The sequence below is a fragment of the Erythrolamprus reginae genome, chromosome 1, assembly GCF_031021105.1.
Source record: "Erythrolamprus reginae isolate rEryReg1 chromosome 1, rEryReg1.hap1, whole genome shotgun sequence".
Classification (NCBI taxonomy): domain Eukaryota; kingdom Metazoa; phylum Chordata; class Lepidosauria; order Squamata; family Dipsadidae; genus Erythrolamprus; species Erythrolamprus reginae.
The window spans coordinates 181185322-181199441 of NC_091950.1; the positions used below are offsets into that span (position 1 = coordinate 181185322).

The 14120-nt window shown below is 37.6% G+C and overlaps 1 protein-coding gene across 1 annotated transcript in view; it reads right to left on the reverse strand.

Moving 5' to 3' along the window:
• The window catches only part of CCDC148 (coiled-coil domain containing 148), a 205830-nt gene that overhangs the window by 98146 nt on the left and 93564 nt on the right, over positions 1 to 14120 (reverse strand). The window contains exons 8-9 of the mRNA XM_070731569.1: positions 12432 to 12527; positions 12159 to 12340 (exon numbers count right to left, since the gene is read on the reverse strand). Coding sequence (XP_070587670.1) covers positions 12159 to 12340; positions 12432 to 12527 — 278 coding nt within the window. The remainder of the gene's footprint in view (positions 1 to 12158; positions 12341 to 12431; positions 12528 to 14120) is intronic.

Genomic DNA, 14120 nt, shown 5'->3' on the forward strand with positions numbered 1-14120 from the left:
TCTCTGTGGTGGCCCTGACACTCTGGAACCAGCTCCCCCTGGAGACTAGAACCGCCCCCACCCTCCTTGCCTTTCGCAAACTCCTTAAAACCCACCTTTGCCATCAGGCATGGGGGAATTGAGACATCTCCCCCGGGCCTATGCAGTTTATGCATGGTATGGCTGTGTGTATGTTTGCTTTTAATAATGGGTTTTTTAGTGTTTTTAAATTATTAGATTTGTTGTACATTGTTTTATTGTTGCTGTGAGCCGCCCTGAGTCTACAGAGAGGGGCGGCATACAAATCTAATAAATAGATAGATAGATAGATAGATAGATAGATAGATAGATAGATAGATAGATAGATAGATAGACAGACAGACAGACAGACAGACAGACAGCAGACAAAAATAAAATAAAATAAAATAATAAAATAAAATAAAATAAAATAAAATAAAATAATAAAATAAAATAAAATAAAATAATAAAATAAAATAAAATAAAATCCCAAGATTGTCATAAAGAGGCTCTGAGGTAATCCCAAGATTGTCATAAAGAGGCTCTGAGGTAAGGTTTCTTCCAATAGCTTTTCTGCTTTTGGGAAGCCATGGGAAATCTTTCCGATGTGAATCTCAAGAAGACCTTTTTCAGCAAATCACTCAGGCCTGCCAGAGTCATGTGTTCTCCTCATTAACTGAATAATAGCTACCGGTAAGGTGTTTTTTTCCCACTGCTGAAGCCGCATAACATTTTGAGAGAGATTATAGCTGCAGAAAACATGGATGTTATGTCAAATGTGGTCAGGAAGACTAGATTCCTCCACCACTACCACCTGCCACTACCTCAAAATTTGGTATCTAAGCAGCTGTCTTCCCACTCTATCCACAGCTTTCATACACACATTCTGGGCAAAGAACAGTATTTATTCAGTTTAGCAAACAATGCTTGAATAAGTAAAGAAAAAAGATGCCCACAAGTTCGGAACTGCAAACTTTGTCCCTAGGAATGCCAATATAACTTAACCCTGTGATCTTACTCATGCCCTCATCACCTCGAGGTTCGATTACTGCAACGCTCTCTACATGGGGCTGCCTCTGAAAAGTGTTCGGAAACTTCAGATCGTGCAGAATGCAGCCGCAAGAGCCATCGTGGGGCTTCCAAGATTCGCCCACGTTTCTTCAACACTCCGTGGCTTGCATTGGCTGCCGATCAGTTTCCGGTCACAATTCAAAGTGTTGGTCATGACCTTTAAAGCCCTACATGGCAATGGACCAGATTACCTCCGGAGCCGCCTGCTACCGCACGAATCCCAGCAATAAGGTCCCACAGAGTTGGCCTTCTCCGGGTCCCGTCGACTAAACAATGTCGTTTGGCAAGCCCCAGGGGAGAGCCTTCTCTGTGGTGGCCCCGTCCATCTGGAACCAACTCCCCCCCGGAGATTAGAACTGCCCCCACCCTCCCTGTCTTTCGTAAACTACTCAAGACTCCTTTATACCACCAGGCATGGGGGAGTTGAGATAGCTCTTCCCCCTAGGCCATTACAAGGTATGCATGGTATGTTTGTGTGTAGTTTTATAATAGGGGTTTTTAGTTGTTTTTTATTATTGGATTGTACATGTTGTGTTTATTATTGTTGTTAGCCGCCCTGAGTCTGCGGAGAGGGGCGGCATACAAATCCAATAAATAATAATAATAATAATTATTATTATTATTATTATTATTATTATTATTATTATTATTACTACTACTACTACTACTCACAATTAATTTACCACCAATGAGCAAAGATACCCCTGATGATCTAAAACGATACAAAAATTATCTGTGATATATCCAGCTTCTATATGGGACAATAGCAAACTAAATTATAAAATATCCTGCTCCCACACAAAATGATCACCAGAGGGATGTGCAATACATACTCCAACCACCAGGTGACAGAATGGGCCACTTGTAGCTCCTTTTCTTTCTGCAGCTCCAAACCAACAGAACTTACTACTGTAATAGACCCAACATTTCTTCTCAACAGCTGCCATTCTTCCCTTAGAGAAAATGGGATGATAATCTCCTCAAGATCTAGGTTTTTTGCCATAGTACAGCCAATGTGTTACTTTCTTCTGTGTCTTTAGCAGGGGTAGCCTGCTGCCAGGACGGGAGGAAACGCAGGACATCCTGCATAAGCCACGCCCACAGTGTGGTAGTAAACATTTTGGTAGCCCTTCACTGGTCTTTAGTGTTAATCTCAACTACCATTGGTTCAGGATCATTAGTCTTCTGATCCCACCCACTACTAAGTGTCACTAATTTAAATATTTGATTCCACATGAAGCAGGAACCTGAGTTGTGCAGCATTTTATTTATTTATTTATTTATTCATTCATTCATTATTTATTTATTAGATTTGTATGCCGCCCCTCTCTGCAGACTCGGGGCGGCTCACAGCAATGATAAAAACAATATACAGTAACAAATCTAATATTAAATTTTAAAATAACAATTTTACATTAAAAAGCCTAAAACCCCCAGTATATAAAAAAGCATACACACAAACATATGCTTCCTTAGTAGAACAGGTTTGCTTTCAGCCAGGAACTGTGGAGGAGAGAGAATGCCTAGAAAGCCCTGAGGGTCAGATAAGCAAGGATCAGATAAGCAGGGCTTGAATCCATTCCAAGAAACTAGCATGAGAAAATGCCCCAGTCAAGCACTCCCTACTTCACATGGAGATAAAGGCAAGGGGGCAGGGAAGCACAAACAGATTTCCAAGATTCTGTTACTATACTTCTAATAAAAATAGTCTTGATCTATATGGCATTGGTTTCTTAGTCTGGTCTACCTTATAGGACTGACAGGAACTACCCACTGTGGTCCTACCTCAGATACCAACCTGTTTACCCTTGAACACCCAACTGTATTGGAAACATGACCCTGCAGCTTTGCATTTTCAAATGACTTCATTCTCCCTGGGCTGGTGTTAAATCTACTGGGCAAGTATTTGCTTGGTGCAAATATCGTGTCTGCAGCTACTGTTTTGGATCAAGACTTACAATTTGGAAAAGACACAAAACGACAGACATGCAAGCTGTTGCCTTCTTCAATAGCTTCAAATGCTTTTCCAAGTCAGAAGTCAGAAGACCCAATACAATGCCTACAGTTTCATAGCAAACAAATGCAAGTATAGCCCAAAGTCTAAGCCTAGAAATCCATAACCAAGAAAGTGAAGGATTCAGTTTATTCTCTGCTAGAGGATTCAGCTGTATCCCTGCCTTGTTCTCCAAAGGAGTCACAGATGGCTGTAACTAGTTAACTTGTCCTCTTTGCCACACCGTTAAAAAGCCAGAGTATGAAACAGAAGGAGAAGTTAATATTCCATAGTCAGCTAAGGTAGCAAAAAAATAATAATAATTCCAAACAGATTCCAAACAGATTCCAGAGAAGAATAAAACAGGTTTTTTAGAGGAACCTGAGGGCAAAATCATAGCCCCCAGGACTGGGCTATATCCAATTGCCCTATTTCCTTTCCAAAGCTTCAGCCTCTATCCTAAAAGAGATGAATCACAATGATTTTGCTCAGGCTCTAGTTAGGTCTAGGAAACATCACAGATCCATTCATGATTGAAGGATGTCTTCTGCAGACAATATAGTGACAGGTTTCTTTGAAGCATCAAAATGTTTTGAGCCTTTTATAAGATGAAATTTGGAGTTATAAACCTTTTAAAAAAAATCTAGGCATAGTCACTAATTGCAGTCCGCATGCACTCCTAAAAAAATTCTTATTTCTCAAAGAGGTGCTACAATCACCTTCACTGTTATAGAGGTTTTAATCTGGATCCGTGCATGGACCATGGCATTGGCGTCAATAGCCCAAATGGTCCCTTCAAATGCTAGGATTCTATTGTTTTAAATTCCACTTATAAAGATTATTTTGCACTTTACAAGCAAAAGTGAAATGAGGTGGGCACATCATCAAATTTCCCCTTTCTGCCTCTTTTTGTAAGTACATTTATCTTCTTAGGTTTGATCCATTAGAGGGGAAAAAAGCAGCAAAGTTAAATGCAAGTGGCTTTTCTACCAGGTATCTGTTGCTGATCAAGTTTAAAAATGGATTTTCCCTATGCAATAGGATCCACCATGCTAAGCCAAATGCTATATCCCTTAGCATTACTGGCAACTTGTTTATCATTTTTATTACACTGACATCAGTGAAAATGTCTACTAAGGGGATGACATTGCCGTCCTATTTAGTTTGAAATACATCCTGTTGATCTCAGCAAAACATCTTCTAAATAAACTGAGACTATACTGTAATCCCAAATACATTGACTAGGAGTAATGCCCACAGGATACAGAATTATTTCTGAGCAAACCAGAACAAAACTGCACTACAAGTTTGACTTTTTAAAATGCTCAAGCTTATCGATGCCTCTGATATTGTGTTTTTCATTTCTGAACCACAATACATGATGTTTGCTGCCAGAGCTTAAAGTTAAAAGTTCATAATTAGATTGGACAACCAGAGTAGAAAATAAAGTCATTTAACAGTAACTCATCTTAAAAATAAGGTAATTTTCATTTTGCTAGGTTAGGGTTTCTTTTTAGAAATAGTCTCTTAAGAATAAATTTCATATATTATATATCATTACATAATATATATCACGTGAAAAAATTAGTATACTTTTTGCAAAGTTTAACATCTATGGAATATCATTTTTTATATTCAGTGAAACAGTATGATAAAGGTGATGCAATTCAACAAAAATACTATGAAAAATTCACATTGCAATCATTTATTCAACAAAAAAAATTACAGAAATGCTATTTCTTTCTGGGGGAAAATTAAGAATATCCTTACTCTGTTAGCACTCAGCTATTACTGAAACAACCTCAAGCAAAAATTTCTTATAAATGTTTACTAATATGACACTTAACAAGGAATAATTTTCTGTAATCTTCCATATAGAATTTTCCAACTGTGTGATGCCTGAGGAGTTGCTTGAATGTACATTTCAAATCAACCCACAGCATCTTAATGGAGTTTAGATCAGATTTTGACTGGGCCATTCCAAGACCTTCCATTTTTTTTATGTTTTCCAGCATTCTTTGTTGGATTTACCTTGAGCTGTGTGTTGGCCTAGTGGTGAAGAGTTCACCTCCCACTTGGAAAGTTGAAAGTTCAATCCCAGATGTTTCTTTACTAGGGCGCAAAGAAAAAATATCTGCTGCAAACTCCGCATGGCGTCAGGAAGGTCATCCAGCCAGTAAATGCTCAGCTCCACCCAGTTGCTTCGACTCTACCCGAATTAAGGGATTACAGGAGTTTTTATGGTTTTACTGTCGCATTTAGAATTGTTGCCATATTGGAAAATTCACTTTCAGTTCAGTCTTAATATTCTGAAAAATGGCTTCACATTATCTTCCAGGACCCATGTACCATGAAGGATTCAGACTGGATTCTACGATGGTAAGCTGTGCAGGTCCTGACATAGCAAAGTAGCTCCAAATTGTAATTTTTCCACAAAATGCTTTATATTTGGTGTCACGTTCTCCTCATGAAATCCTGTCTTTGTTTTTTGCTTGTGTTCTGAATATGTGGCCAAATAAACTGCCTTTGCCTTGTCTGCCCAGAGCATATTGTTCCAAAATTTCTGGACTTTCTCTAGTTAGTTAGTTAGTTAGTTAGTTAGTTAGTTAGTTAGTTAGTTAGTTAGTTAGTTAGTTAGTTAGTTAGTTAGTTAGTTAGTTTTATTCATTCATTCATTCATTCATTCATTCATTCATTCATTCATTTGATTTGTATGCTGCCCCTCTCCGTAGACTCAGGGTGGCTCACAACAGCAATAGAACAATTCATAACAAATCTAATAATTTAAAAACATTTTAAAAATCCCATTATTAATCAAACATACATACAAACATACCATACATAAATTGTATAGGCCCGGGGGAGATATCTCAATTTCTCCATGCCTGGCGCGGCAAAGGTGGGTTTTAAGGAGTTTACGGAAGGCAAGGAGGGTGGGGGCAGTTCTAATCTCCGGGGGGGAGCTGGTTCCAGGGAGTCGGGGCCACCACAGAGAAGACTCTTCCCCTGGGACCCGCCAAACGACATTGTTTGGTCGACGGGACACGGAGAAGGCCAACTCTGTGGGACCTAATCGGTCGCTGGGATTAGTGTGGCGGAAGGCAGTCCCGGAGATATTCTGGTCCGATGCCATGAAGGGCTTTATAGGTCATAACCAACACTTTTTGCTAGACATGTGTTCTGAATATGTGGCCAAATAAACTGTCTTTGCCTTGTCTGCCCAGAGCATATTGTTCCAAAATTCCTGGACTTTCTCTAGGTATTTATGAATAAATAGGAGTCTTGCACTTTGAGGTTCTTTCTGGGCAATAAAGGTTTACTCCTGGCACGCTTTCTATGTAGTTCTAAGTTGTGCAACTTCTAATGGTAGACTCAAACACTGACGTCAATTATCTCAGGAGTAAAATCTACTTACCTTCCCTACCAGCTTGCAAATGTGTGTGCTCTGTGCACACACTCTCACACACTGGCGTCTGCACATGTGCAAAGCCTTCTGCACATATGCAGAACATGAAAAACATTCCCCAAAAGGGACATCATAATGTCAGCACAGGTGGGTGGGGCTTTGCACAGTCAGCCCTATGAGCCTGCGCAAGCCTGTAAGAGCCAGCTACATTTTACCGCTGAATTACCTTGTAGATCACATGATGAAATTCTGAGATTTTTAGAGACTGGACTTGATGGGAAGGTCTAGCCTGGGCAATTTGCCAATCGTTTGAAATCTTCTCCATTTTGTAAATGATCTTCCGGGCAATGGGATGATTGATGTCCAATTGTTTGGCAATCCTTTTTAAATACTTTTCCAGAGTTGTAAGCATCTATAACCTTTCTGAAGCCTCAAAGTACCCCTTTGATCTTGGTATGGAGATACCAAGCACTTCAACAACAAAAAGCAAATCAAACAGAGTGTCTGAAGCTTCATAAGACAGACTCCTCTCAAATTCTCTCTAACAAAGTTCTAATTATTTGTACTGACCCGATATGTAGATATTTGAGATAGTGATAAATGTGGACGTGTACTTACTTTTTCCACATGCAAAAATTGCATTTATATTTAATTTAAATTACACAATGGACTACAAAATATAAATGCAGCCCAAATCTGTTACAACCCTTTTATCTATCAATATTATTGACGTGAAGATCAGACACCCACATGTTGAAATACATAGAAAAGATCAAAAATTGCAGTGAGGTGTACTTACTTTTTCACATGATTGTATGCTTTGAGAAAAACAAAGGTACGAAATACATTAGCATCTAAAGAAATTAGATATCAACTATCAACTTAAGGCACATTGAAAGCATTTCTCTCCCTTTTTCTGAAAACTGGGTAGCATTTTGTAGTTTACTAGTGTTTCACATTCTAGCTTATTTATGTATTTATGTATTTATGTATTTTTTTAAAATTAATTAATTAATTTATTTATTTATTTATTTATTTCATTTGTATGCCGCCCCTCTCAGTAGACTAGGGGTGGCTAACAACAATAATAAAACAGCGTATGACAAACCTAATATTTAAAATAGCTAAAAACCCTTATTAAAAACCAAACATACACACAAACATACCATGCATAAATTGTATAGGCCTGGGGGGAATGAATATCTCAATTCCCCCATGCCTGATGACAGAGGTGGGTTTTAAGGAGCTTACGAAGGCGAGGAGGGTGGGGGCAATTCTGATCTCTGGGGGGAGTTGGTTCCAGAGGGTCGGGGCCGCCACAGAGAAGGCTCTTCCCCTGGGTCCCGCCAGACGACATTGTTTAGTCGACGGGACCCGGAGAAGGCCAACTCTAAGGGCCCTAACCGGTCGCTGGGATTCGTACGGCAGAAGGCGGTCCCGGAGATATTCTGGCCCGATGCCATGAAGGGCTTTCTAGGTCATAACCAACACTTTGAATTGGGAACAGAAACTGATTGGCAACCAATGCAGACTATGGAGTGTTGGTGTAACATGGGCATACTTAGGGAAGCCCATGATTGCTCTTGCAGCTGCATTCTGCACGGTCTGAAGTTTCCGAACACTTTTCAAAGGTAGCCCCATGTAGAGAGCGTTACAGTAGTCGAGCCTCAAGGTGATGAGGGCATAAGTGACTGTGAGCAGTGACTCCCGGTCCAAATAGGCCCGCAACTGGTGCACCTCCCCCTCGTCGTTTCTTCAGATTAATTTTCTACAATATTAAAGCCCAACATATCGATTTGGGAGACTATCATTCCCAATATGATGGTACTTGCCACAGAAGTCTGCCTAGTCCAATCCTTTGTGCTGCTGTATAGTGCCAGTAGTGTACAAACAGAGGCACAATAGATCCATACTTGCACAAAGAGATAACACGTCCCTTGTTCTGGTTTCAGATAGAATGGTGTATCCTCTGCCATGGCACTACAGCAATTACCAATCAAAAGTTCTTTCCCCGAATCTAAGTGTGATTCAATCAAAACTGAATTTGCAAGATAATTAGGAAACCAAGTACAGGGCAGGGAAAGGCTGAAAAAGCATCCAAAACTAGTGACTGCATGAAGATTCTTTTGCTTAGCTATCTTCATTATTATCCTGGCTGGCAGCAGCTATTCAGGAATTCAGACAGTGCTTTCTCCTATTGTATCACAAACATTAGTCATGAAAGCAAGTGCTCTCCAACTGATCTTCTCACAATTTGGCCAAGGAGACTTCCATTATGATCATGGGTATGACAAAAATACTGGATTTATAGTCATAGAAGGGCAATAGTATAATCAAGTAAGCATCAGTGAATGCAAATAAGTATGTTTAGAACGAGTGGCTTAAAATTACCTCCTTTGGTTCAAACACAGCATCCATATATATCCAAACCTCATATATAAGCTGAATAAACAAAATCTCACAGCCAACCCCCACTCAGTAAAAGACCTTGGAATACTAATATCAAATGACCTAAGTGCTAAAGCCCACTGCAACAATATCGCCAAAAAGAGTTGTTAACCTGATCCTACGCAGCTTCTGCTCTGGCAATTTCACACTAGTCACCAGAGCCTACAAAACTTTTGCCAGACCTATCCTTGAATACAGTTCATCTGTCTGGAACCCATACCACATCTCGGACATCAACACCCTAGAAAATGTCCAAAGAAACTTCACCAGAAGAGCCCTTCACTCCTCCACTCGAAACAAAATACCCTACCAAAGCAGACTATCAATCCTAAGTCTAGAAAGCTTAGAACTACGATGCCTAAAACACGATCTAAGTATTGCCCACAAAATCATATGCTCCAACGTCCTGCCTGTCAATGACTACTTTAGCTTCAACCGCAACAACACAAGAGCATGCAACAAATTTAAACTTAATATTAATCGCTCCAAGCTTGACTGTAAAAAATATGACTTTAGCAATCGAGTTGTCGAAGCGTGGAACTCATTACTGGACTCAGTAGTGTCAACCCCTAACGCCCAACATTTCTCCCTTAGACTATCCACGATTGACATCTCCAGGTTCCTAAGAGGTCAGTAAGGGACGTACATAAGTGCACTAGTGTGCCTTTCGTCCCCTGTCCAATTGTCTCTCCTTATCTCATATATCATATATCTTTTCTTCCTTTCATATATCTTCTCCTCTATTTTTATATCCTTTCTTTATATATAATACTTCATGTCTATTCTCTTCAATATGTATTGTGTATTGGACAAAATAAATAAATAAATAAATAAATAAATAAATAAATAAAAATATTATGCTGATTACTATCTCTCTTTTTTTTTTTTTTGAGTGATGGCCTTAGTTGAAACCAACTTTTACCTGGAATATTTGCATGTTAAGACCCTAACATGGTTTCCCCTTTGCCTTGTTCTTCCAGGCTGCTAGATACAGATGCATTTTTCTTTTCTTTTTCTGTTTTCCTCCTCCTCTTTAAGATAAGAACCCCAACACCAATTAAAAAAAATAATAATCTTGATTTACATATTCTTCTAAATAAGGGCTTATTTAAGCAAGGCTTATCGATTAAATCAAAATTGGCTGTGTTCTCAAATAATTGTAAGCTCATATTTTAGCAAATAATACTCATCATTCAATCTTTATCAGCAGGTGCATTAAAAGTTACCAGAAATAACTACCGGTATATATTTAACTCTAAACAAGTAAATTTCATATTCCTTTACAGAGTCACTTATAATTAAAAAAAATAATAACAAAAATCTCTTCTTCTTACATCTTATATCTATAAATGTATTTTTACAGCCTCATTATTCAAATTTTATTTAAAAATTCCATTAAGTGATACCAGGAACAACATAATGAAATTTAATTCCTTCATATATTGTCCCACTAATTTCTTATCAAGTTCTCTTCACCTCATGTCAGAAACTCCTTCACACATTTAACACTTTCCTTCAAAATTTAATATCGTACATTATCACTTTCTCTAAAAATGTAACAAAATATCTTCTTTCCATATCTTATACATAAACAATTTGTTAAAGCCTCCACATTCAGTCTTGGTCAAGAAAAGTCCATTAAAATCTGCTAGAAAAATATCATAATTTTTTTAACTTGGATCGAATAAGTCAACTTTTGTAAATTTTCTTTATATTTTTAAAGGTCAATGTTTACTTATGTTAAGTAATGTCCTAAACACCCATTTTTTTCATTCTCTCTTTATTTTTCTCAGGAACTCCTTCATAGGTATCTCTTTTGTAAGTGCACAATAAGAAAGTTATTCAAATCATTACTCTCAGTTGAAATCCACACGTGCATTTGTGGATTTGTTAGACTGAAATTTATTATTTCACTTTTTAAAAATTTAACCAGGATTATTAAAGGTCTGATTTTGAAAGACCGCGGGACAACATAAAACTATTCCAGCAATTAATCTCTTGAATTTGAGAGATTGAGGGCTGGGCCATAGAAATGCTCAGTGAGACAGCTGGAGACATTGGCCTTCACGCCACCACCAATTTCAGCTTTCATGACATAAAAAGTCATTTGAGTCCTAGTGTTCCAAATCCCTGAATCTGCCATAATGTCTAAATTGATTCAGTTGAGTAATGATTTCAATGAAACCATATAAATACCCTATGAGACTAGACTTTCAATCCTGGGCCTAGAAAGTTTAGAACTAAGACCCCTTAAACAAGATCTAAGTATTGCCCACAAGATCATATGCTGCAATGTCCTGCCTGTCGGCAACTACTTCAGCTTCAACCACAACAACACAAGAGCACACAGCAGATTTAAACTTAATATTAACCGCTCCAAACTTGACTGTAAAAAATATGACTTCAGTAACCGAGTTGTCGAAGTGTGGAACTCATTACCGGACTCCATAATGTCATCCCCAAACCCCCAACACTTTACCCTTAGATTATCTACGGTTGACCTATCCAGATTCCTAAGAGGTCAGTAAGGGGCGAGTACAAGTGCACTAGAGTGCCTTCCATCCCCTGTACTATTGCTCTCCTATATCTCCTATACCTTTCTTCTATTCCTATATCTCTTCTTCTATTCTTTCATTGATATGTTCTATTACTATACCTTCTTTTCTATTATTTCTTAGATATATTTTACTATGAGTATCTCCTCTATAACCTTCCTCACGTATTTTACTATGTGTATATAGATATATACCCACTAAAACCCTCATTGTGTATTGGAATAACTAACTAACTAACTAACTAACTAACTAACTAACTAACTAACTAACTAACTAAATAAATAAATAAATAAATAAACAAACACACAAACAAACAAACTGCTCAAAATATATCAACATGTTCAGTTTTCTCTGACTAAAAGTAAGTTATTAAACAGGGGGGGGGGGAAACATTACATTTATACTCACCAAGAATTTTATGATAGGTGCCTGGTATTTCAACTGCTTTGATCATTTTGCTTATTATTTCAGTCCAGGCTCTTTAGAAAGAGGCAGTTCTCTCAGCTGTGCAAATAGTTACTGACTACTTAATCCCATTGAGCTGGAGGGAAAGTCAACTATGCATGAAGCTCAGCAAGGCATCCCCCCCTCCCCTTTCCCTTGGTAAGGGCAACTGCAATAGCAGAATATTCCAATAGCAAAACATTTTACTTAATCCTAAAACAAACATGAATTGAGATTCTATTACCTCGCTATGGTTTTTAAGTCTTGATCAGCTTCTTGGATCTTCAAAGAGTAGTCATCTGCAAGTTTGTAAAATTCAGTAAGCACAGAAGCCTTGAGATCAGGATACGGACACTCCAGGTCCAGTAACTGTGGTGGAAGCTCAGGTACAAATGCGGTCCTTTCCTCTAAAGTACATGCCAGGTCCTATAATAAAAGTAAAGACATTGGAACCAACTGCCACATTCTTGCTAATCTAATTTAAATTTTTAAAATTAAAATAAACCAAAGAACTTACTTCATCGATAAATTCCTCAAGCTCCTTTTCCAAAGCTGTTCTCTCCTGATGAAGCTTTCCCAAAATTGCTTTCTGTTGTTTCTTCACAAACTCTATCTAGTTTTGGAAAAAGAAATTGTATTAATGAGTTAAAGAACATTATTAATGTTGTAAATGTGGTCCCACGTATTGACAAAACAGCACATTGCTCATTGATTCATTCTATTTTTATCCTACCTCCTTTCAAATAAATCATGTATAATGCAAAAAAGCGATCTCTTGTTGTATTATCAAAAGAATACTATAAAGCAGGTCAAATTGAAAGAGCTAGCTGATCTGAGTTCCAGATTTGGCCTGAGTGGGAATTGGACCTGAGTTTATAACCTTAACTTTTCGGGGTTTTATTTATTTATTTATTCATTTGTCCAATACACAATACATATGGAAGAGAATAGACATGAAGTAATATATATATAAAGATAATATGTAAAAATAGAGGAGAATATATATGAAAGGAAGAAAATATATATGATATATGAGATAAAGGAAAGACAATTGGACAGGGGACGAAAGGCACACTAGTGCACATGTACGCCCCTTACTGACCTCTTAAGAACCTGGAGAGGTCAATCGTGGATAGTCCAAGGGAGAAATGTTGGGGTTAGGGGTTGACACTATTGAGTCCAGTAATGAGTTCCACGCTTCGACAACTCGATTGTTCTTTCTTAATTATTTCATTAATAAGGTAAAACTGACACATTTGCAAATGTAGTGTGCCATCTGAATCCAATACATTAAAGCAATGTTCAAAGGAAAAAAAATGTCCTAAAACAGATGAATACTTGATTCTAAGAAAATCCCAAGATTAAGGCATGCAACCAGATGCACCCAGTAGTTTTTAGATAACATTATGTGCATTCCAATTTTCATACAAAATGGAAAGCATATACTGTAATACTGAATATCTGGACTGAAAAAATGTTATTCAATCTTTAGAAATTGCTCTATAAATGTACAAAATTATCACTCACAATTTTTCTCGAATGCACATATGATTTATTTTGTATAGGTCAGACCAAGATTTTAGCAAACAAGGCAGATTGAAATATATCATGTAGAGTTTGATTTTCCATGCAAAAAAGCTATGTAATTTGTTCTCAGAAAAGCAAAGAATGAGAAGTTATTGGATGTATGGATTTATCTATACATCTAATTACTTCGAGTTAGTTATAATTTCAGTCTATGTATTCTATAATAAATCAACGGCCAGCCTTAACACTAACATAACATCAACTAGATTATCCCTAAATATATCTGTGCATTCCACCCCAAAAGATTTATCTGTTTTATATAAAAATCCAAAATCTGTGTTTACAAATGCTGATTCACTATCTAAATTGATTTGGATTTGTGTTTTAGAATAGAATAGACAGAATAAAATAGAAATTTAAAAATTTGTTTTCAAAGTTGGAATGCTTTTGAAAAGAATGAGGAGATATGAATCAGGAAAGGTGTGATAAATCTGTCCCATTAGCTAGCCAACATGACCAACAATAGGAGGGATGAGATTTACAGTTTACTTGGTGGATCACAAGATTTACCATCATGGACACAGGGGGGGGGGGGATCATGGTGTCCAAATCTATAGGCAGTGAATGATGGTACCCCAAAATACAATGCAAAAGATCATGTTTAATAGCATGCTATCTC